Genomic DNA, 26,153 nt, shown 5'->3' with positions numbered 1-26,153 from the left:
CCCAGTGGGTGCAGATCAAGGCCAGGCAGCTTGCTAGGTTGCATAAAAAAAAGTTACAGGCGTTACATAAACACTCAGGTTTTCACTATTCACAGCATAAAACCCATCTTCAATACCATGTTGGCTTTCAAACGGATTGCAAGCTTAAAGAAATACACAAAAGAAAGCGTTTCATAGTGCCCACTGCGTGCTGGGATAGGCTCTGAGTCCCTCAAGACCCTGAATTGGCTGAAGCAGTTAGAAAATGGATGGTTTTGATTAAACAAGGATAAACCGTCATCCCCCAAATTAGATTAGGGGTTCACAAACTTTATAGGCACCCTCAAGTTGCCTACAGTGCCGAGACAGTTACTCATTAAGAAATAGATACTGAGTAAAGTACAGTCTTGCAGAACTGCACATCTTCATGTTTACAAGGAGTCATGTAGTCATTAAATTTCTTTTAATTTTGTGGAAATGCTAATAAAACCTAAATAACAAGGGCAAATGGAGTGCCAATGGTTTAAGATACTGGCTTATCACTTTCACTTAGGCATGACAACTCAATCCAAATTAACGAGATTTCCAAAGCAGGAGGAATGTTCCAAACAGCTGTTCAGTCCATGTTCCAGTTGCAATGATATGGCTATTAGAGTACTTTGGTCATGCCCTATTAATCAGCCACCACGATCTTTGCCTTAAAGGCACAGCCTCACTTAATTTATTAATGAAAGCCTTTGAGATATAAAGTAGTTCATTTGGATCATGATCCTAAGTGTAGGAAACAGATCCTCACCCAGTACTTTTTTTACACGTTTCGAGAAGCAGTCGGCCAAGACCTTCTTTCGAGTTTTCCCAAGGCTTGGATTTTATTCTCCAACAACGGATCCTTCAGTCCATTGCCTAGTCAGCCTAGTCAGTGTCTAAACACGCTGCCAGTCTGATTGATTATATATGACAGATATAAATCCTACATATTACAGGACAATTTACCATTTCAGTTCAAGACCATGTTGAATTGAGCCTTCAAATTCATTCTAAACTAGGCAGAATGATACAATGTTTCAGAATTTGTTACCTATGACCATTAAGGAGTGCATTCATTAATATTTGTACGGCTACTAGCCTCAACTCTACTATTGGCCCCAGATATGTCATTTTATGGATAAAGTTTGAAAAAAGTGGAAGATTTATTCATCTATGTAATGTATTATGTGTTTTTGGCTGGATTTGTTATGGCTGTTATGAAAATTGTTTTTATTGACATTTTACTGGCAAGGGGGGAAAAAAAAACACCTGAGGAGACCTTGCAAGGCTTAGGGAAAGGAGATTGCATAATGTCACCATGACAACATCAACATTCTCCCTCTCCCCCCCCCCCACCCCATCTCTTTGTAATTTGATTACACTTCTTAGCTGTGCTCAACTTCACTGCACTGAAGCAAGAGGCTATACAGAAACCATAGACCAGGCTGGGGGAAATGCAGCCCAAGATTGAGGCCAGGAGCAGGTGGATCCTGTTTTTGAATCGCAACAGGAATGCTCTGTCTGAGACAAACCCAAAAGACAGGGATCCCAGATATAGACAGGTAGGAATTATCTTTACCCGTTTTGAGAACGGAGACAGTGCTAGTTCTGAAACTCTCACAAAGAATTCAATGCATTCTACTCTGAACTACTTCAAAGTTTCAGCAAAATGTATCTGTGTGAACCGGGGACAGTGCTGCACAGTTCAGGTTTGTGAAGTTGTTCTGGACTATTTAAAAGAATAAGAGGTGTTTTAAACAGGAGAGTTTAACTATATTCACAAATCCCTCATCAGGTAGGTGGAATAAAATGAGTTTGTGTAATTCATGTGAAAATTGCAGACAGTGCTGGCCTTAGGCAGCTAATTGTTAACTATCCACAGAAATGTTAGAATTGCCGAAAAGTTCTTACACTCTCCCAGATTTATTAACTTATTGGAAAGAATGTTCCACATATGTGGTCTGGAATAGAAGTCCGCATAATCTCAGAGGACAGAATTTAGAGATTAGAGGAAAGAACGTGGAGTTTAAGCCTGAGAATATCTTCCATATATTAAAGATGAGATGCAACTTTAACCCGAGTAGAATTACATTTAGGATGATGCAATAAACTAAGGTTCTAAGCAACTATATATTTTTTTAGTTTGAAAGAATGAACTGGCTAAATTCCAAACTCCCTCCCTTTGACTTTTGACCTGTGCTATTTTTCATAGACGTCCTAGAAACCACCCATTTTCTCCAGTTTATGTCAGTTGCAGTATATGTAAGCTACCGGTACAAGAGGACTTTTGCACGTCACCCCAAAGAGAGCACCATTTTAGTAAGACAGCATAAAGGCAACTGTGAACAATTCTGAAAACTAACAATGAAGTCTTCAAAAAGCTGCCTATTAAGAAGCCCTCACCAAACGGATCAATGTGGCTCAAATCATAAAAAAACCTGCAGCCAAAGTGGGAAAAAAGTCAACGAAGTTCTACCCTCAAAAAAATCAGACGCTATCTGTGTCGCTATCCTGATTTCTCCATGGAGCTCCTAGTAATTCTGTTTGGAATGAGTTTGTAAAACATTTATCTTGCTTCATAATTTTGCGGGGGAAAGCAATCACAGCAAATCGCTAGTGGCTGTACTTCAAAGATGTCTGGGCATTCATCACGCCGCCTGGATGAGAACTGCAGGCGGGCACTTTTTAAATAGCTCTGAAAGCCTGATGTTGAAGTGTGTGCACATCTAAGCAAGTTCAACTAAAATCACTTTTGGTTACAGCTACCAAGTCCTGAAATTGTACAGTCTGCAACGCATGTGTTTAGGAGGAGAGATTAGTGCGAGTGTGGTAGGTCGGTAATTTTGCTTTATAACGTCTACTAGACCACCTGGAAGTTACACAGGGACTACAACTGTTCAAGAGGTTGGAAACCATAGATCTATTGCATTATGAACACAGAACTGTCAAGCTGCTAAATTCAGGCCAAGCTTCTAATTACTCTAAACTTTATAACTGGGGCACGTCTCTTATCATATGGTCCCCACCACATGCTGTGATGTTGCCTATGCAATTGCAGTGAACTTGAACTGAATTACAAAAAGGGAACACCGAGAAATTAAATGGAAAGAAGATGAATTATACTATTCCAGTTAAAAATAGCAAGGTGTCTGTACTGTAAAGTATATGTTTATTAAATATACAGTATAAAAGTTCACATATCCGTTGTCTGTCTGTAAGATGTTTCTGGACCTTATGCTGTATTGCCCACATGGTGTGGTTTGCATTATCATGTTAGCTATTTTTGGAATCCTCAACAGCAGACTTTTTTGTCAAGGATGTGGCAGGAAAAAGGATGACTTTAAAAAACATTCATAATTCTCTTTTACCGTTAAGTTGTTCGATACAATATCTGGTATGCAAAAAAGGATTCAAACGTATTGAGCTGCTAAACGCCTCCCTTGTGAGTGAGCTACAGTGTACAGGTAATCAAAATGAACTACAGGAGCCCGGATCTTCTACTAAACTGACTGCACAGATTGAACCCCGTCCTGTTTGTTCTGTAGAACACACAAAACACATTATCACGACAGGAAATAACCTGTCTTCCCCCACACCACAGCTAAGAACAGAAGAAACGATACAAACAATGAAAGACCATTACGCCTATCTAACTTGTTTGGTTGATGGTAGAGGAGTTATTTGAGGATCTAATCTTGCCATTTCGTGATGAATGCCAGAGTATCAAATTCAAGTTTAGCTTGTTCCAGACTCCTGTAGTTATGGGCATCAAGAAGTACCTATATTCTTGGCAGTAAAACCAATTCATCTCAACTTCCACATACGTCCTCAGGTTCTTTAATTTTGAAGGCCATTAGGCTGCCTTTGTTGATGCCATCCAGCATTTCAATAGTTAATAAATCCTCACCTCAAGAGAGCAAAAATAAAGACAAGTGTGAACATGTAAGAAACGAAATGCTAGTACCACTGGGTCCATAGAAATAAAATATGGAGAAATACTGACAGAAGACAAAGTATAATATAAAATTATATGGTTGAAATCCTTTGCCTCCCAATGAAAAATACTCAAAGCCGTTATTGAATATGGCTGTCTGCTTTCATGCTGTGATTTACAGGAAAAAGAACAGGGTCATATTTCTGAGTTCCAAACAAAGACAAGGTACTCTGTTTCACTCAGCGCTTTCTCTCTCAATATGTACAAGTCTTAAGCATGTCAGCGACATACCCACATCTCATTTGAAGATTATATGCTTTGATACAGAGAAAGCGTGAAATCCACTTCAAGCTCAACAGCTACATGGTTTCTTTTGTAGTTTGAAGGGTCTCTCTTGCACCCAAACCCCACTGACGATTCGGTTCAGAGAGGAGTGAGGAAAGGCGTTACTAGACTTAAAAGAGGTTCCTTCACTGACGAGATGACAGAGCTGAATATTTTTAGCCATGAACAGAGCCTTCAACAGAGAAGACTTCCATGGCTCAGGCTCCACTGGGTTGACTTTGGAGCACTTTCCTGAATCAGCGATGTAATAACCACAGGACACAAATGGAAAGCAAAGGGAAGTGGACTTAAAAACCAAGAATGGGAGGAAATCTATTCAAGAGCTTGGGAGTCTGAAACACGCTACCCTGCCATACTGTCAAAGTCAGTAACCTGACGCCTTTCAAGAATGAATGGATGACCATTTAACTAACGGCAATCAAAGAAGTTAGATATCCCAAGTGGTCTCCTCTTCTCTGCATCCCTTCTAATGTTCTCAAAATTAGTTCAGCGCCATCTGTCCTAAAGCATGTGGTCCCTTCGGATATAGTGTGAACAGTCAATAATTCAGTTTGATTGTTTGCCAGGAATGGCCTGCAAAGAATCTTCACACGTTTTTGAAGATCGTGCCTTTCATTTGAAACCTCAAAGAAATCTGGAAAATGTATAAAAATATGATTCCCCCTTGATAAACAGGGTCATGAGAATTTGAACTTGAAAGCACTCAACAGCAGTAGGGCCACAGGCCTTTCATTCTTAGGAGGCAAAAAAGAAAACTTATCAGGGTCCCTGGAGGAGTTACTGAAGAGGAAGGAGTTCTTTAAATAATTTAACATGACAGCTATTTATATCCTCTATAAACAATGTGGCAAACAGAATTATAAAAAGTGTTTTCTACTTGCAAAAGTATCAGAGGCTAGTTTAACTTGTATTTAAAAATCATTCTTGAATGGAATCTGTTGATTATTGATGACTGCTTGGGAAATCTACATTTGACAATTGATATTTCTTAAAACTATTTATCTCTAGTATTACGACATTTCCTAAATGATCTCATGAAATACAATTACTGTATTAGTGTATCCTGCTGCACCATTTGCTTCCAAAACCAATTCCTTATCGCGACCAAGGTCACTACACTGTAGGTGGCATTGTCCTTGGGGCAAGACTGGTCAGTAAAAATCCTCTTCCCTTATGAATAGTGCCACAAGTGTGCTGACAAAAGCGCACACTGGGCTTGTACAATCTGGACTAGTGAAGTAATTTATCCTGTTTTCACCTGCTCTTCTGTGTATAGGGGCTCATAGACTCAGTGGTAAATGATAAATCTCTAGGAAGTCCGAGTTAAACTAAGGTTATACCAGGGTAAAAGTATAAATAAATATCCTTCACAATCTGGGGGATATAATCTTTAAAACAAGACTTTCTTTTTGTAAGCACATTCTCTTGCATAAACTGTACCTTCCCAAAGCTGAACTACAAACTTCAGTCTGTTCGACTGGTAATGAAACTCACCTGCAGCGAGTAAAGTCGACAGGCCACTGAGCTCTGATCAATCAGATTTGAGGAGTCAGTCATTTTGCTAAAGGCTCAAAAGTACACAGTCCTGGTCTGAATCCAGTTCTTTATTTTTTTGTACAAATTTGTCCTTTTAGATTATACACTTCAAGCACCAATAACCATTTGTAACTGTTCACACCAGGTCACAGCATTGATCTTTAAAGTATTAAATAAGAAAAGGATTCACCTAAATATTGTCTAGTTTTAAACGTAAACATTTGTTACCGAGACATTTCCTAACCACAACCAAAAGAAAATGGAGAAAACTGTGCTTTTTAGATATTGAATAAACCTTGCACTCCGCCCCCCATTATCATCAGATTAAACAAGTCATGTCTTTGGGGAATTTTTATACTCACTTCACTTTGTTACCAACTACTGTTGTGGTTTGTTTCCTATTGTGCTATTTCAGTAAAATAGAGACTTTCATCTATTCAGATGCACCAGTTTGAAAAGACACAGATTCAGCTGGCTGTGAAGGATGTGGTCATCCCTGATCTGTCAGACATGATGGGAATCACTCCTCGATCACAGTCTGCCAGGAACCCACAATGCAGAAGAACATGGAGCACTCGGAGTCCCCAAAAAGTCTGGTGAGTACTCACAGTACACAGATCTCTCAGTTTCACAAAAGCAGTTCATCCAATATAAAAGTCAAATTGCTTCAGAGTACTAAACCTTATATGTGCATTTTCAAACCAATTTGTCTATATTTTGTCATGTCTTGTGTTTTGTGGTCTAACAGGCAATCCACCACAATAAAATGATTCAGGAAAGACTTGTTTGATGATGGGTGTCCAGTGGTATTGGGTAACATCGTAACATCAAATCATGAAGACCAAAATCCAGTCAGACATAGTCCTTTATTTGGCCACACCAGGTATTTCTTTACATCTTGGCTCACAGCAATGACTCCTGCATTACGCTAAGAGAATGAGGACTGATGCCCCTTCTCCTCCAGCCTGACCACCCATCTTGCTACAAGTGCTACAAGCCCCACAGTGCCTTAAAGTAGTGCTGTATCCAATGGGAGGAGGACCATGTTGCCCTGTGACTGTTTTGCCAAGAACCCAGGGTGCCCTGGTACACCTATCCCAAACACCCCTGGTGGCTCTATTCCACTTGTGAGCTACAAGTCACCAAATGACATGACCAGCACCTGAACACTAGAGCTCAACACCCAGGCTGAGGGAGGAACTTCAATCTTTACCACACAGACAGTAGGGCCCAGAAATAAGTGGGAGTATAATCGGTAGTAAAGCCGAAAGATTCAAGTATAAAAATCTTCCGAGCCATGCTGAGCTTACTGACCCACTAGCTCTTTTTAATCCGATGTTTTTGACTGAATACAATTCTGAACCAATATGAGGAAACTCATAAAAGGGGGTTATACAGATAGTGTAAACATCAGGCAAGTGGAGAGTGATTTCACCTTAATGTTTTGTAAGTCCATCACAGGTTAACCCCCTGTGAGCACAGACAATTATTTAATACTGGAGCATCCAGAGAAGTGCTATATAAGGGTAAGCAATGAATAAATGCATAGCACAATTAACTATAAGCCTGAGTCAGCAGTTTTAAGCCTTTGCTTGTTAGAACCTCCCAGTGATACAGCAAATAACACAACTTATTACATTTGTTGCTGGAATTCCACATTCTCATGCTGCGACTGGCAATAACTCCATTTTAAAAGAAATTGCGGGACAAAAGCTCAGTCCCCGACAGTTACACTAAGAGGAGGAGGATGCTGAAGCTTTCTCAAGGAATTTGTAAGGATTGGCAAGCATCAAGGCCACGCCTAACAGCCTCAGCCAACATTCTCTCATCAGCCTTTACAGGCCAGGAGTTAGTGTTCACCAACAGCCAGTTGTTTCTACCCCTTCCAATGCCTAGCCAGTGAAATCATGATCTTAACTTTATAACTAATTGAAGATGAATGCACCATTACATTGTCTCAGTGCTTAACTTCATTAGTTCTAAGCAACTCTTCACTCTCGGGTTGAACTATCCCATTACTTTTCTTGGCTCTGGCCCTTTGCAGTGATGTAAGAAAGCTGACCCCACGTACACTCAGTAAAAAGCCCAGTGTCTCATTTGGACAGCCCACTGTTAACGACATGAAGCCCACAGCAGCACTTGAGTGCCAAAAGTATTTGTATCTTCCCTTTTAGCAGAAGTATGGGAGAAACCCATGGAGAGTTGTTTTAAACAGAATGGACCCCTGCATCACATTCATTTCCTTTATTACAGTCTGTAGCACTGAGAAACAGTTCTGCAATAAGCCACAGTCACTCACATGATCTTGACCTCTCCATGTGGCAGCCCTAACACCAGGACTGTCAAGCATATTGTGATGTTTTCAGGGGTGCTCAGGTCACAACCAACCAAGACCACAACCTTACACTTCCCAAGAAAAGCCAGTAAAATGCTTTGTCCTCAACACACTCAGGTTAATATATTCAATAATAATATAAACAAACAGTCTTTAACAAACACCAAAACCTCCAATATTACTCACTCTGTCCTTTTTTTCCATCCAAGAAAAGTCAACACCAAAACTCTCTGGTCCTTCTCAAACGAAAAAGCCCGATGTGTATTTGCCACACCCTTTTAAAGCCATCAAGCAGGCAGCTAATCCCTCACAGGTGAGGCTGATTAGACAGGAAATGAGCAGGCCATGTCCCAATGGCATGTTGGGATGTGTAGTTTCCATGTCCCTTACACAGAGGAAACTACAACTTTTTAAAGAGACAGGGTCAAAGAGGATAAAGGCGTCTCAACACTCTAAGCCCGAAGTACATTCCCTTTATGTCCTCTGTCCCACATTTAGTCACAGTATGTTCTATAGATTAAATGATGCCGGGTGTCATTCCAGGTTTCAATTCATTCTCTCCTTTCTTCAAGTCATTGTGAAGGTGTTTCCACAGGAGAGGGTTCGTGCAAACTTTCAGACAGGTGATGCTGATGAACAGCTGGAAAACTGGAGGAAGGACATTTCATACTCCTTTGCTTTTCAAATGTTTTGGACTGGAGCTGTAAACAGTGGAATGTGAGAAACAAAACCTCAGCCCTTGCTCTGTGTTCTAGCAAGATCTTCAAATGTGGTAGGACTAGGTCAAGAACTCACTTCGGTCTTATTTTCTCCCGTGTGAATGGAAACCTTACGGCCTTCATGTCCCCTCGGGGAAAAAAAAACAGTTCCACCATTCTGTCTCTTTGCGGTCACATAAATACCTTGGGAAAGTAACTCCCTTCTCCTCACCCAGCTCAGCTCGCGTCTCTGATCCGAAGGGGAGCAGTGAAGAGATGCTGGTGTCAGGAAGAGCCACAGGAGTCGGCATGAGGCCAGTGAGCGCAACAGTGACAACCAGCATGATCCCCAGAGACACAGCAGACGCCCCCCTCACTGGTAACACACATGATCATCATTGCTGCTGCTGTGATCCTCATTCAGTCGTTTAAATAATGCATATATCCAAGGCAATGTATGAATACATTACATGTAAAAGGAGCAAATCCATACAGCATCTCATAAGTACATAAGAAAGGTTACAATCAAGAGGATGCCATTCAGCCCATACACCCTGTTTGGTAGTTAGCAGAAAATTGACTGCATTTCATACTGTACACCTGCTGGCCACAATGTTAGGGACCTCCACTGAAGAAGATGGGTCTCTGAAAGAGTCAGAACTTCCAGAACATAATATGGCATGTACTGTATTCAACAAGGCTGTGAAATATTGCCAGCCATTCCATTCATCTAGTAAGCAGGATCACCATAATTTGGAGAAGCCTGCTGCCAAGAGAATCTCTTAATTGGGCTTCTTTATGGTAAAGCTAATAATAAAGGTCAGGACTTTGATGCTCCTGGGAAGACAGAGAGACCAAGTTTAGGATCTCCAGGTGTGGCTGTAATAGAGATCCTAGGCGGTATGGTTCATGTTAACCCAGGTAAGTCTTCATTCAAAGTCTGGCCAAAAGCAGTGGAGTGATTGGATCAGCACACAAGGAGTTCTGTAGGTCCAGGAAATTAAACACATGGAAGGCAGCCAGCGATATGCGCAACATAGAGAATATCCCATTGGTTTAGATCATCGTCAATGATTTTGAGACCTGGGGTGAAATTAAGACTAAATAACTTAGACTGATTGGTTTAAAAAACATCAACACCAAGGTGCCCAATGTCACCATTGAAAGGTGAGTTGTGAGCTACAACATTCCAGGCGTGTCCATCAAGTGGTAATATTATGGATTTGGTCCAAATAATTAGAAAAATCTGAAGTGCTTCAAAACGTGGTTATCAGTTTGAACTGGTACTGAATTTCTATACAGAGCCATGTTGTTGAAGCCCATACTCTGGCTTCCTTCAAAAAACAGCTTTCCTTTCATTTGCTCTCAGTGGATCCAATTGTATTTCTTTTAGGAAAACTTGCAGCTTTTTTTGCAACTTCAGCTGTGCTCCCCGACTCCCATGTGTTTATAATACCTCAGAGATCATTCAGCACCAAATTTAGCCTCTGGGAATTTGAATCATTTTTTTTCAGATGATCCAAGTAGTGGGAAATGATCTGTAGAACAGCCAGGTGCTGCCCTGCTCTCGGGAATCTCTGTGAAGATTATTTGCTTCACTGTGAAAATGCCTTTTTGCATCTTTAGCTGTAAAACTAACATAAAAGTAGAAACAAAAAAGTGCCTTTTCATTTCGTTTTTGTTTCGGCTACAATACACTTGAGGTCTGTAAGACTATTTTCAGACCCCTGGGTAAAAAAAAAAATAATTGAAACAAGAATCTTGGGAAGTGATTTTTGATGTAATTACAGCACGGCAATAATAACTATCTAGTTCCATGAGTGAATTTAGAAATCCCACGGCTGTCCCTTTCAAAACGCTGGCCGATATGTTTTTCTTTTTCCTTCAGTCCTTAGACAGTTAGGTAAGTACACATGTTCACTGGAGCTCCCAGAAGATTAGCACTATGGCAGACAGATCCAGTCCCTGCTGTCTCCACACTGGGCACAGTGCCTTATGGCTCTAGGCTTGGATGTTTTCACACTGTTAACCTGGTACGTTGATCCCATGTGAAAAGGCATATGGGGTATGTCTCATTTTTCTTGGTCATTTCCAAATACTTCTTCATTTTTTTCTCCTGTAGCAGAGGATTGATTCCCACCTATTATTGTATATGTGTTTTTTTAGGCGAGTAGCACCAGGCCTGTCAGAAAAATCCAATCCTAAAGATACAAGAAATGCTGAAAATCCTCACAGTGTTGTTTCAGACTCCCATTACGACCCATAAAACGAAGCCATGCTTGGCTGGTTTTCACTCAACTCTATCATTTATAGAGCTCTAAACATACAACACAGCTACACTCCTCTAGGACATGGTGTTGCTCAATTACATTGATTCAGCCCCTATTGAAAATATCAATTCAGAGCCGCCAGCAAAACTAATGGCCCTTAAAACAGAAATCCAATGAGAGACAAAAATAAAACATAATTCATTCGAAACTGCAGTTTGGTCAAATGTATGTCATCGGGTGGTTGGATGCTGCAGATCCACTGCCAATATCAAAACTCAGTACTCACAGTGCAGTCTCTTGAGATGTAAAAATGCCTCACTCTCATACTTTAAGGAGAAGCAGAACAGTACCAGCGAGAAAATACTGCTCCAATTGAATTGAATTGAGGAAAGACAGGTTGTTGTCACAAGCCGCACGCGGGCAACGCTGACAGCGTTGCATTCCCACGAGCTGCTGATCACTCACTAATTGAATTCACTCCCCTTGTCAGTTTAAACTCCCACTCTGCAACCTGTCCTCGCCCACTACCGAGGTTCCCTCAGCCTGAGCTACGTGTGCAGTTAGTGACTTACTGTCACGCCCTCTGCAGCCAGAGGGCGCTCCTGCTCTGTCCTGTCTCTCATTTCCGGTTATTTGCTGTCCTTCCGGTCCGTCTCTTTCCCTTGGGCTATATATTTCCGGGTCTAGCACTCCGCCCGGGCTCAGTATTGACGTTCGGATGTCCTGAGACCCGCCTAGCACCAGGTCGCCCCACGTCCGCTACCTGAGGGCATACGACACTCCTGAACACTTTGCACTCACGAGCCCGGGTCTTTTTCCCGTTCCGCTGCTACGCATAGGGTCATTTTTGCTCTCCTGTCTCTCCACGGTTCGTCTCGTTTTTCAGACATCCGTGACACTTCCCCCGACTCCTCGATTGGCCTTGCAACCGATCTCCGCCCTCGCACTAGCCTCACGACTCGGATGGCGTTCGCCTTGGAATTCAGTTGTCGCTCTCAGATGCCGCACGGGGTCTTTTTCCCGACCTTTCCCTCAGAATACGTGACAGCTGTACTTTTGGGACATCATGGGGTCCCTCGTGTAGTCAGGACCTTGGTTGAATGTTAAAGGACTGCAAAGTGTCCTTAGTAACCATACTGGGGCATTGGTTTGGAAATTCTGGTCCAAATATTTCTGTATACTAGGATTTTTCAGCAATCTCCACAATATACAAGGCACTGGAGCACAGGTTAATAAAAGGAATAATAAAGGAATAATAAAAGGAATTCAGGACAAACAATAACCACGTTTGGTATAAATGTAATTGATTAAATAAGCAGGATCCTTAGCCAATTACTGAAGGTGCCCATAACTCCTGAAGGATTGGGTCACTGATGGACCAGGGTTGGTGATAATAGGTGTAGCTCAAAGGCAATATCATTTCTTTAAGAACTGACCATGTAATTTCCACCCTGTTCTTCACCTTTAGCTGGTGGAGTCAGAACCATTGTTTTGAAGGCCTTGTCTTCAAAAGAACCAAAGAACCAGACATGATCTTCATTGTCCTTTTACGTCTGTTAGCACGAGGGGTTCGCTGCCATCTGCAGGAGAGACCCCACAGTGCCAGGGTCCCGAGGGGAGTGGGGCTTCTTCACAAGATGGCAGGAGGAGCTGCACCAGGAGAGGAGTCTTCCCTACAGCTTAAAGATGGGCTCAATGTCGACCAAGGTAAAAGAGGTTCTTGAACTGTCTGCTCATAACGGGTACAAGGCAGATCTTTCCAAAAAAGACCCTATATCCATGTAAACCTTTGCACTTTTAAGAGCATAATTTACATCTCCTTTCTTGATTACTGGTTGCAGTTCCTGGTATATGAGCAGGATATGATGATCTGTTCCTATTTAGATTGACTCGTCTCATTAGCTGCTCCACAGAAACTAAAGTAAAAAAAACCTTCCACACAGGTCACCCCTAATCAGGAGAGTGAAAATGTTTTTGGAAGTCTAAAAATGTATCTGCCAAGGGCTTGATGTTACCTTACTCATCCAGCAGGCTGTTTTCTGAAGCCCTGTTGAGCGTTGTACTATTTTTGGGAGCCAGTCAAACTCTGATGCAAACAGTTAAGCAACAAAAGAGTTAAGGATCTAAAACTTTAATCAACACCACGTTTGTTTTAAATCGTGAGTAATCGGGACAATCCTGCCACTGTGTTAATGTGCAATACAAGCACGTGCTCCACTCTAGGTTATAGAAAGTCACCACATGGTAATTATGAACTCAATTACATTGGAAGGATGGTCCTAGGTTTTCACTAATGGATGGGAAAACACAGAAAATAGGAACGGATGACTAAGCTGATGGGAAGTTTGCGGTTCACTGTATCAAAGCTTAGTCTGTATCAAAACAAAAGTTACCATTAACAAAAAAATTATTATATCCCTGACCAGGGGAGCTGGTTCTGAAGACCTTAGACCTCTGCTGCGGGTTAGCCAAAAAGAAATCACTCCCAAGTATGCTGACCATTCAGTTTAAAGCTGCTTGTTTCTGGGAAAGCGTTTTGAGAAAGTGAAGTCTATCTTGGAAGCCTCTGGGCACAAGGCAGAACTACACTCTGGACAAGATACCAGTCCATCAAAAGGAAAACACACACAAAATAACACAAGGAACATTCAAAGACACCTTTTAATCAAGTCAGCAGGTCTTTATGTCTATGGGAAGTGAGAGGAAAATTGGAACATTCATATGCCACACATAAAACACCCCAGCCCAGAATCAAAACCAGGCCCAAGAGTTATGAGGCAGCAGTGCAAAACACTTCAACACCAGGCCACCTGTCTTCGCCTCCTTCCTTCAATAATCCTCAAGTTGTCAGTTACTGCCAGTTACTTCAAAACTGGTTTTTATTTCTTTACTGTCTGGAATAAGGGACGTTTTAATTAAGATCCTCGAGTGAGAAAACTTTAAAACGCAAAGACAAGTAGACCTTGAAATGACTACCCCATAAAGAATATAAAAGTGTAATTGTGGCGTTGATGTACTGTATATGGTTGAAAATGCAGTTCCCCCAATTCTTAATTACTGTCATTTCGAACAGCTCTTGCCATCTGGAGATGGTGTGTCAACACTTAACTGTCTGTTCCCTCTCACGTTTCACTACTTGAAACGGCCTTTTGATATGCGAGAGAGGGTGACAACACAGCCACCCCTCCACTTCCCAGCACCAGTCCTTGGAGCATATTTACTACAGTCTCCTGTCGCTGATCACAAGCAGAGCGGACAGATTCCAATAGCGAGACGCCATTCACAATTAAAAAATGTGGTTTTTTTTTCGTTCTTTTGTACAGCAGCGTTATTACTGGGTGTTCTTTTGCAAAAAATTGAAATGAGGAGATTTGGGCTTTGAATGCTCGAAACTCGTGCTGCTGTGTTTTGTTGACGCGGCGCCATGTGTTCCAAGTCTGCTGTGTTGTTTATCGCCTCTGTTTGGCGAGGACGCATCTCGCTCATCTGTTTCACACCGACTCCACCATCTTCAACAGGTTTCGCACAACCGGTGCTCGTCTTCCATCGATCAGTCATACATCACAGCCCCGCTGCCTTGTACAAACCGCGCGCATTAAAGCAAAGGGACATTCCCAGCTCCCGCGGACGTTTTCCGACCCATTTCAATTTGCAGCTCGCACTACGTTGGCAAAAGCTGAAGCGATCATTGTTTTTACTAGCATGATCTTTAGGCAATGATTGAATGTGCCCATAAGCTCTGAAGGGTTGGGTCGCTAAAAGACCAGGGTTGCTGAAAACAGGTGATCGCAGACAAGAGGGAACACTATCTTTTCAAGTGTTCCCCACCTCAACCCATGGGTGCAGAGCCATTCATCTGAAGAACTTGTTCTTGAAAGAAGAAAAGGACCAGTTATGATCCGGATTGCGGCTCTTATCTCTGCCAGTCCAGGGGTTTCGCTGCCGTCTGCAGGAGAGACCGCACAGTGCCAGGGTCCCGAGAGCAGTGGGGCTTCTTCACAAGATGGCAGGAGGAGCTGCACCAGGAGAGGAGTCTTCCCTACAGCTTAAAGATGGGCTCAATGTCGACCAAGGTAAAAGAGGTTCTTGAATTGTCTGCTCATAACGGGTACAAGGCAGATCTTTCCAAAAAGACCCTATATCCATGTAAACCTTTGCACTTTTAAGAACATAATTTAAATCTCCTTTCTTGATCACTGGTTGCGGTTCCTGGTATATGGGCAACATATGATGATCTGTTCCTAATTAGATTGAGTCGTCTCATTAGCTGCTCCACAGAAACAAACTTCTACAATGTTTACTCTTAACTGGGCGAGTGAAATGTTTTGGGGAATGTAATAATGGGGATGGTGTTACCCTAAATGTAAAGTAGGCTGTTCTCTAAAGTCCCTCTGAGAACTCTTGTGTGGGAGCCCACGGTGAAGCAAACAGCTTGGTGATTCTTAAACTTTTGCACATAGCAAAACTGCTTTTGGACAAAACTGGAAATCTGACTGAGTCAAAGAACAGGTACAAAAGAAAATATAGCAGGTGGAGCACACAGGATTTGAGCAGAAGGAGCTTTGTAAAGAGTGTGGTCACTGTCAAAGAACTGTTAAATTTATACTACTTAATTCCAAAAACAAACAGACAAAAAGAAAGGTAACGCAGTATTTGTAATGTTAATCAGTCAAGGAATGATCTCTCTCCATCGCTGTCCTTCAAAATGTTTCAAGGTGTGTTTCTAGATGCCTTGATCAAACATCATCATCCTTGCTCCACTGATACCTGTTTAACAAACAAGGACAATGGACCGTTCCAGAAGTCAACAAACTTCTGTGCTTCACAAAAGCAAATAATCATATCACAGCTTTTAGAAAGGCCTTACAGTACATCAATGGCACGCCAGATGTGACTTGAGAAACAGGACTTCCATATGCCAGTGAAGCACTGTGTAACATCTGGCTGAAGGGTGACAGAAATAACAGGCAGTCACTGCAGGAGTGCTAGGATGGACTGGAGAGGTTAACATCTTATATGACTCTACTGAATGTCACGTCCTGTCCCTTTGTCAGAATACGTCTATCAAACAATACCAGTTGCACAACCTGCTTGAATTATCTGGTGTAAATATCTGATTCAAGTTCCTCAAAGGCAAAGTGTCGTGTTGAGGCGCTGTCCCAGGAGAAAACCCATCCGTGTTGAACAGGCGTGCTGCAAAAAAAGAAACAAATCACAAACCATTTGACAAAACGCACAAGAAACAAATAGCAGGGGGGTGTTGCTCAATTATCAGAAACAGAAAAGACACAGAGCTCATCACAGTAGAGCCAGCTCATGGTAATATCAAAATCCTGTCGATGACACTGGCAGCGTGTTTCTGTCATATTGACCAGTCTGTCATTTTCTTTTTTTTGTGATTCAACCCTCGGTCTGTGTCGATCATCAGCACATGTGGGAAGAATTGCAAGCCAGCCTCCAGAAACAGATATGGTTCAACACAAGGAATCCAGAGACGCTGATGGGGACTCCAGAGAGACACCTGCTGCAGGCATACTGCACCTCTACTTGCCCTCTACAAAATATGAGGAGGAAGATGACGAGGAGGAAGAAGGGAGGTATTTTAATGAGGTGTATGTTTTAGGTATCAGAGCACCACGAGAAGCTGTAAACAAACTCCAATTGGGTAGAGGGGAAGAACGTTCATAGTCCTGCCTCTCCGAATTCTGTCCAAAGAAATATTAATTCATAAGAACCTACTTGCACCTCTCCCACCGAAGAGTGGATATATTTAAGAGAGAAAAAGAGAGAGGGGGACTTGGTCAACACAGAATTGACATCATTATCAGCAGATGTTTTTGGCTGACATGTGTATCCGAAGCAACTGAAAGTAGTTTAAATTGGAACTCATTTATACTGGCAAGGCCTGGTGGAGTAACATGGGTATAGTGCCTTCCTCTGAGGTACAGCGGCCGTGTCTCCCACTGGGATCTGACGACATAACACACCTATTAGACCAGAGCGCTACCCATCATGCCTCACTGCCACCCTGACAACACGCTATTACTATGGTATATTTAGGGTTAATATTTTGTCATGTGTTGAAGTAAGGGAGAGGCTGAGGCACAATTAATGGATGGCTACTGTGTACATTATTGTTGTTGTCTTTTATTGAGCAAATTGCCTTTGAAACTCAGATTACTGCTTCCAGTCCCCATTTCATATTCCCTTAACACTGAGACACAAATCCTCAGGCAGTAACAGAGCACTCTCAACATCAAATGAATAGAATCTAAGTCGCTGGAAACCTGGGTCCAATTCTGGAACTGGGGTGCCATCTGTGTGGGGCTTGTGTTTGCATGGGGTTCTCTTTGGTGTTCTAGTTTGCACCCACAGTCCAGAAACATTAATTAGCTCTTGGGAAAAGCAGCCTGTCTTGTGTTCATGTCTGTGTGCGCCCTGTGATGGATTGGCATCCTGTCCAGGATATATCTTGCCTTGTGCCCATTGCTTGCTGGGATAGGCTCTGATTGGCCCATGATCCTATATTGGATATTGGATAATTCCATGCTTACAAAACCAAGTTTTAACTGTCTGTGTGTAGGTGAGCAGAGTAAGTCCTGCACAAAGGACCTGGAATCAATTACAGCTGAAAGCAAATTGTTTTCGTCTTCCTCGCCACTACTAGTACCACAATTTCATTGATCTCATAAAAGTATGCAACAATGGGGAGAAATAAATACCCTCCCTTACTTTACTCACACTGTGTCTCACAGGAAAAAGACACACAAAAAAGGACAGATGATGGCTTTCAATACATGATGATGTGTATGATTACACATAGATTGAAAATAGATTATTTTCTGCAGATCTCCTAAGCATGGGATGCTCTTGGGACCCAAGGGCTACAGCATTTGCTGGAACAGAATTCAGCATTTATTATATCACAGCTCTATCCTACAGCACAGCCATCGCCTGACAGTGCCTCTGATCACCTCATCATAAAATCCTACGATATACTGACATGGTCACCCTGCCAGCTCTTAAACCTTGGGCTCTCAGCCATTATGGAAATTTATATTGCCGTTGTGCATCTGGAGAAGGAATGAATAGCAATTACAGAGAATCGAAAACAAATGGACCAGGAACGAGGAGCAGATCGAAGGAAAAGACCAGCCCTTCCAGTAAATCTAACACAAGTTGCTGGCTGTCATGCAGTATCTGTTCCAGAGCCTCTGGGTACACACACAAAACAAACTAAGTATGTAAACAGCAGCTGAATCCAAACACATATCCAAAGACTGCAGTAGATATTTTATCCAACTGCAGATTTAAATAGTAGAGTAGAGGAATTTATTGCCACATGTAGGGTGGAATAGTTATTTGCCCCGTTCTCTGAGGACATCCGCAGTAGAACAGACTGAACCACACAATGTAAGACGGTATGTTACAAAACGGTACATAAAAAATAGCCACAACCAAAATCTCTCTTTAATGCTTCTTAAAGGGGGGGATTTAAATGAACTCCTGTTTTCATATTTCACCACTACAATGAGGTGAAGTCCCAGCTCAAATTTTAGGTTTTCATCCCCAAATAATGCACGATATCCTATTGTGCTGCACCTGGATGGTGATTTGGATTTTGTGGTCACACCTCCGATATCCAGACCCAGCCTCTCCGTGATGATCAGGCTTTAAGCTGCTGGTACTGTAGCTCAGCTGCTCCAAAGGCTGTGATCGGAATGAGTTGCCACTGAAGGCCACTGATTAAATGGGGGAAAAGTGGACTGATTCCAAAAGTATTTTTCTGCTGCTAAATGTTGGCAAAAAATTTTAAAGCCTGCTGTCACAGTAGTGTTTTACATTAAAATGTTATTTGATTGTAGATATACTGTAATTTAATCATGGTAGCACATTATTCTACATGTTTTAAATAAAACGTTATAAAATGAAGGCTTTCCTACAAATGAAGGATTATGGTGCAGAGTGATTTCAGTCTTCGGACCAAATAATTGCCGTGATCTTTGTTTCTGCTCCATCGATGGAAAGGGTCTATTTGTGTTCTCAGTGTGGAGGAGAAATGGCTTTTGATGTGGATGCTTTATGTTCTGGTTAACGTATAATTGTACCTATGGTTTGCTTGTTTGTTTAATTCACTCAGTCTTTTTTTAGAAATATCATCTCCTTTCATCTCAAAAAGAGTTGAGGAATGTAAATGAATTAGAAAGTATCAAGTGTCTTACTCACAGTACAGATTTGCTGGTTTTGGTGAGGTTGGTAGTTGACTATAAACCGATTTCTGTAAAGACCAGAGGTGATACTTATTCAAAAGACGTGCTGATCCCATTCTGGACCTGGGGTGCTGTCTGTGTGGAGTCTATGTTCTCCCTGTGTTCGCATTGGTTTCTCCCCACAGTCCGAACACATAGTAGTTGGTTAATCGGCTTCTGGGAAAATTGGAGTGGTGTCTGTATTTGTCTGCACTGCAATGGACTGGCATCCTGTCCCACTTTGTGCCCGTTGCTTGCTGGGGTAGGATCCGACTCCCCCACGACCCCCAATTTGCTGAAGCAGTTAGAAGATGGATGCATGCTAAAATAGTGAATGGAATTGCAATTATTTCCAACTGGAAGTACCAGTGATAAAAGCTATATATTGTACACTTCCCCAGAGTTTTGATATTGGTGGTTTCTGTAAGGGTCAGAGATATGACTTTGTCTGAACAGAGGAACTTGATTTCCAGTGGTCTTCTATGGGCATTAAATGTGAAATCGTGGGTATTATTTTAAAGTATCTATTTCCCTGGTACCTAAACTCCTAAAATGAATAGAAAATACTGTCCGTTTTTTTTTTTTTTGCACAATGAAAACCACTAAACAGATTAAAAACTTTTATTTGATCACAAATGAGCTGCGGAAAGCCCGAGATCTGGATTCCAGGTTCTTTGTAAATGCGACAGGAATCGCCCTTAAACGGACTAAATTTAGCCCCAAAGTGAAAGCAGTGTTGCACAGCCGGATCTAATATATGCTGCATGTGGGTGTCAAATGTGCACTCGAGTCTCTACAGGGCCCGTTGGGAAATAAGTCTCAATTTTATGGCAACAGAAAGAAAACAAAGAAATCGCAGGTATAGGGAAGGTTACCAAACAGAGGAGCCAGTTGATCCTGTCCTGCTCTGTCTGGAAGTAGCATATTGATACATGACTGCAACCGAGATGCTTTACGAAGGATCCCAACATGAAAAGAAGTGTGTTCTGATGTATTCTACAAATGTTTCCCATTACGCATGCATGTGTTACTTTAAAGATTTATGGGACATGATGGCTTTGAAATTTTGGTATTCAGTATTTGATTATATCAGCACGATGCAAGCGAAAAAGATTCAAACTCATATAATTGCTCATGAGATATTATTCGGGGGCCGCACAGTGGTTAACACTGCCGCCTCACAACACCGTGACCCCCCATTCCAGACGTGGGGTGCTGTCTGTGTGGAGTCTGCATGTTTCCTTCAGGTGCTGTGGTTTTCCAGATTCCTCTCACTGTCCAAAGACATTCTGGCTGGTTGATTGGCTTCTGAAAAATTGTCCCTGGTGTGAGTGTGTGTGTCTGTGTCTAATCTGCAACAGACTGGCATCCCATCCAGGGTGTACCATATCATGCTGATTCTCACCACATTTAACAGTTAATACCCCATGGTAAAATGATTCAATTATGCTTGTAAAAATGATCAAAATCTCTCAGATCTATAAATACTGCTTTATGTTCCAGGGATGTTTAATATTAGCGTGCATGCTGCAATATGCACTTGTCACACCCTGTACACCTAGAGGGCGCTCTTCTTCTGTCCTGTTCCTAGTTCCCTGTGATTATTCATGCCTTTCCAGTGTGTCTTGTTGTGTAGCCTATTTACTTCCTGCGTCTGCTCTGCTCCTGGCTCAGCATTGAGGGTACGGATGTCGTGAGACCCGCCTAGCACCAGGTCACCCCACGACCGTGGCCTGAGAGCCTAGGTTTCTATACAGACATCGTCCGACCCCCTGAGCCTGGGCTAACCTCCATGTTGCCCCTTTTGCCTCTACGCACAGGGTCTCCACTGCTCTCCTTGTCATTCCACGGCATGCCCTTCCGACATCTGTGACACGCTTGCTTTTGGATATCTCAATATTGGCCCATTCGTGTACCTGCCAGAGATCTTTTCACCACTATCACTGCAGATTGAGTTCTAAGACATAGCTGTGAATTTCTGCCTCCTTTCTGGCAAAAAGGCAAAACTGTGAACACATTCTCTCACTCCATCTAGCTCAGAACATTCAAAAACAATCCTGTTTGCCCCCTCTGGGCTTTCAATCCCTCTTAGCGTTAATAACTCACAGATCTTGAAGTGTGTGTGCACTCAAGAGAGAGATTATCGTGGCCGACTGATTGAACTCTTTCTAATCTGTGATCAAAATAGCTATTGTTTCCAACCATGTTTGGCTATATTCTGTTGGTATACAGACCCCAACATCTGTGTCTTCAAGCAACACTTAGTAAAGAGCGTTACAATTATGTACTTTGAGATCATGACTTTCTTCTTTTCCTGTAAGTAGGACATTTTCTACTTGAGCTAGCGCTACGGTAGATTCTATGCAGTTTCGGTAAACATCAGGATGTAAAAATATTTGTTAAACAATGCAGGGCAATGTGTACTCGCAGAGAGCAATTCAGTTGAACCTGATGAATTGTCATGAACTGATTGAGACTGATGTGCCCTCAAACAGCAGCACAAAACTGGTTCCAGTGACCCTGAGTTGGTCAGCAATACAGTGCTGATTCTGCTTTATTGTCTACAGTGCTGATTCTGCTTTATTGTCACTGTGCAGTGACGTGTGAAATGACAGGTAGTTCCAACAGGTGGTCTTATCAGAGAATGCATGAGCAGCGCCTTATTCTCCCACTCAGAAGGAACCCTGTTCGTTAATAAGTGACCATTCCCAAATATGAAGTCTATGAAATAGAAACCTTTTTTGGAAATATCCTGTTTGATAAAAGTTACTAAGAGCCAGGCCAGAAAGTATCCAACGAAAAATAGCCAACATAATCCAACTGTGTTGTGTGTAGTGGCAATTGCAAAACTAAGATCTTTCAGGCTTGTGCAACATATTTATCATCATGATTTTCCATGAATATGCATGAAGCCGAGACTATTTTTATGCATCATCTGTTCTATTCTCTAGTTCAAATATCCCATTTAGTTGTATTTTGTTTTTAGTATTATTTTGTGGGGAACTATTTCTCTTTCTCATACAGGCATCAGATCGAGAGAACTGGACAACTGGAACCCCAGGATGCCAGCGGGATGACTCATCCCCCTGTCCTCCGTTCGAGCAGAGACAGGAGCAGGGAATTCATGAAGCAGACGAAAGGCAGTGCCCCTAGCACGCGTGCCAGTCTGGATCAATCCAGAAATTGCTCTCCGATGGTTTACACCCGTAGGAGGAAGCCCATGCCCATTAAAAGATATCTCCCAGCTGCCACTGTGCTTTTGGAACCATCTGACTCCACCACAAAATGTCCCTTGGAAAAGGGAACATTGTGGTGAAGCTCCACAGTTCGGGAATAGGATGAGCAGGTCCTACTCCACGCCAGGACAGCAGAGCTCTGCAGAAGGAGGAGCTAAGCCGAATGAGATGTCGTGCCACACAGGTGACAAGAGCATGGCATGCCCGCCTAAAAATAATGACTATGAAAGAGACATCCTTTCTCCTGGACTGTGGAACATCAAATCAAAGACTACCAAGACCTTCAGGCTAGGCCAAGATGGAGCCCAAGAAACAAAGACAGTATACTATCTGCGAGCAATCGATCGTACACCCAGGACGGCAAGTTTTGCAGAAAATACATATTCATCAACCCGACACTAGCCCTCGCCCTCTCTTACTGTGTGATTCCAAATTGGTTTCTGATGATCAGCTGTCACGCTGTTACAAGACTTTGCATGTAGGATTTGCCGAAAGACAAGGTCAAGTTCAAAAACGGCAGTTTTCATGCAATTTTCTATTTATTCTGGCCTGATAACGGGTTTCAGAGAATGTTGGAGAAACTTGCTTGTTTCGCTGTGCTGTTTGGAAGCTGCGTCAGAAGATTATCCGTGTGAATTTTCTAAGTGGTTTTGGTGCTTTTTTTATACTCTCTTCATGTTTTTTGGGGATGAATTTCTTTATGTTTTGCTGTATTGAAGCATTAATGAATTGAAGCATTGAATTGATAGAATTTAAAGCATCACTATCGCTTTCTCAGCCTTGTAAGAAGAAATGCCCATTTTTGTTGTTGTTATCATTGCTTTGCTTTCACTTGTTCTATGAACAACCTTCTCAGCCTTAAAAGGAAAAAAAAAACCTTCCAAGTCTTCAGACCTGTTGTGAAAGAACCTCAGACACTAAACCTTGCTTAAGTGGGAGAGGGAGAGAGAAAACTGTGTTTTTGTTTAATTCATGTCAACTGCCAGAAAGTTGCAAACTTGGTTTTGAATGAAATCATGTGATAGTCAAATTGAAACATGAGCCCAAGCAAAGGAAAACCACTTCAAATCAAATAGCAAACTTCCTTCTGGTCTTGATTTTCTTTTAAACAGGACCAAATTCAGCATGAGTAAGAAAATGTGAATGAATTATTTTACTAAAATGTATTTAGATTAACTTTGGCCTGGATGTGGATTTTGCTACTTTGCGTTTTTGTTTGTCTTGGTTCTAGTTAAGTGACTGACAAGGCGATAAATTGTATATCTCCACAAAACACATATGACCAGACTTATTTCAACTACAGAAATTATGTTTCATACACATAGGATAGATTTTTACAATATACTGCGTGTGTTATTTGAAAACACACAGCATTTGAATTCTGTTCCTTCACTGTGTACAAAGACAATTTTAGCAACACTTTTTTGTGCCACTAAAAAGGTAGAACTAATTTCTTTTAAAATAGTGTCCAAAATTGTATTGTCTTGCAGTGATTCTCCTGCCTAAATGTCAGACAGGAGGAATGGCGATGAAGTGGTCAGTATTACAGATGTATTGCGGTCTTTACAGTTTTTGTATATATTTATCAACAGAACATCAAATCAATTATATGGGTATCCTGAAAAATAAAGATAATATGATTTGCAAAAATTCCAAGAATGTTAATTCTGAAAGGCTATTACAAGCACGTTAGAAATTAAATCATGCACCTGTCACTTCAGAAGTGAAACACCCTTGCTGTTCCTAAAAATGCAACACAGAATATGACCTTCTCTCTAGCGGTTGGGCAATTATTAATTAAAGAAGGACAGCAAACTCTCGGTAAAATGTCAAATCCAGTCCTGTGTCAAAGTGTCCAGGTGAGTATGGAGTCATATGGTCCCAACGAAGCAAGTCAGTAAGCAGAATTCTTCAGTTTAGTGAAATTTGATGACTGGCGGAAATAATAAGGATTCCGCTGAACACAACAGAATGCACACCAAGCAGCACTCTCGAGCTGCGATTGCAGTTTCTGCTCCTGGTTCTGTTAGGAGGCTACCCACTGGTGGACACTACATCTCAACACCCTTAACTGGTATAGGTTAAGGGTGCTGCAGTGGCGACTCTATAATATGAATCTGTTCTTTTAGAGATTATGTTGAGTTTTCTCACCAGGTGGTCTCAGAAAATCCAGAGTCAGTTTTGGGTGGGGTTTCGAAGTGGCACACAGGGATCGACAAGGAATGTGGCGGACAGCTTTTTCCCCGTTGCCTTTGCTGGCAAGAACAGTGGCCAGTCGAAAACCACGGTGCTTCAAGGACCAGCATTTGTAGCTCTCTCTCACTGCAAGGGGAAACACAGAAAGAGCACAAAGAACAAATCGATTTATCTTCGGCCCAGGCACAGACACCGGGCACGGACGGGCAGCGAACCTTAATTGCAAAGACACCCATCTTCCTTCACACACCTCCCCACACACTTTCCCTCTCGCAGGGCTAAGTGCAGAGGGACAATGGAGCATAATCCGCGTTACATGTCCCTGGCAGGCAAGAAACCAGCCAACTGCTTCACTGAGGAGGAAATAATTTGATTTGTTCGCCACAGGCCAGTCCAAAATGAAGAAACAGCAGGCGTCTTTCGACGAAGTATGAAGCAAGTGGTACAAATAAAAGAAACCAAGTGCCCGTGGCATTCACGTGAAAAGTGATTGTCAGAATATATACATAGTGGCTTACGGCCTCCCTTATTGATGTTGCCCTTGTCCAGAAAGACTGCAGCCTCTTTGTGCCAAGTTTAATCCTCTCAACAGGATGTGCTCTGTAAAGAGAGGGGGCGCAGGTTTTATGGTGGAGTCAAAGCTGTTCATCACAGGAGCGGCCCCTGAGCTTTTCAGTGTCAAGAGTTGCTTTGGTTTAATTTCCCTGAAACATTTCTAAGCAAAGGTCCCAGGTATCAAGCAGCGTTCTTTCCGATCCACTTAATTAGCTGTGCTAAAGGGTTTATTGCTACTGGATCTCGAAAGCCATCGAATTCCCTCATCCAGTCCACCTGACTTCTCGCCTCGGATCGAGAAATTGAACCCTTCAGTTTGGTCTGGTTAATTCTTTGGGCGCTACTGAACCCAAATTTCCTACTCTGCAATATTCCCCATAAAAGAGTTTGTTTTCCCTCTCTTTTCCTCCTGATAAAGCTTTATCTATAATGTTGATTCCCTGTATTCCAATTAAGAGAAGATAATTCCCTTAACTGACACAAGTTTAAGATTATTTTTGATATTTCATTACACGATCCACATGTTATGCCGAACCTTGACGTTTTTGGGACTTCTCTTTTTGGACCGCAAGGTAAAAAAGAGCCGATTGTCTGTCGCAATGAAGGTTAAACTGAGCACCCCAAAAACATAACACCGGTTCGAAGATTGTATCAGATGGGAAATAATCAGAGGTGACAAGACACCTCATGCTTAAAATGAGTTTCACTGGAAATACCATTGCCCAATAACAAAATGCATTTAGCAATATTTTTATGAGTAGTTAGGCACTGAGTGACCTTAACTCACTTGACA

At 42.0% G+C, this 26,153-nt stretch overlaps 1 protein-coding gene and 1 long non-coding RNA gene across 2 annotated transcripts in view; one reads left to right on the top strand and one right to left on the bottom strand.

The window, feature by feature from the left end:
• The window catches only part of LOC107079879 (uncharacterized), a 33,734-nt gene extending 24,624 nt beyond the window's left edge, over positions 1-9,110 (bottom strand). The window contains exon 1 of the long non-coding RNA XR_001480785.2: positions 8,343-9,110. This is a non-coding gene — a long non-coding RNA (uncharacterized lncRNA). The remainder of the gene's footprint in view (positions 1-8,342) is intronic.
• Positions 1,417-24,251, top strand: LOC107079878 (uncharacterized). Its single transcript, XM_015367147.2, has 7 exons — positions 1,417-1,568; positions 6,263-6,417; positions 9,091-9,233; positions 12,685-12,831; positions 15,051-15,197; positions 16,553-16,721; positions 22,398-24,251. The coding sequence occupies exons 1-7, from the start codon at positions 1,461-1,463 to the stop codon at positions 22,687-22,689; spliced, it is 1,161 nt and encodes a 386-aa protein (XP_015222633.2). The 5' UTR covers positions 1,417-1,460; the 3' UTR covers positions 22,690-24,251.
• The last annotated feature ends 1,902 nt before the right edge of the window (positions 24,252-26,153 follow it).

This window comes from Lepisosteus oculatus, chromosome 24, assembly GCF_040954835.1.
Source record: "Lepisosteus oculatus isolate fLepOcu1 chromosome 24, fLepOcu1.hap2, whole genome shotgun sequence".
Classification (NCBI taxonomy): Eukaryota; Metazoa; Chordata; class Actinopteri; order Semionotiformes; family Lepisosteidae; genus Lepisosteus; species Lepisosteus oculatus.
The sequence above is the reverse complement of the archived record's forward strand: the minus strand, read 5'-3'. Positions and strand labels throughout refer to the sequence as shown.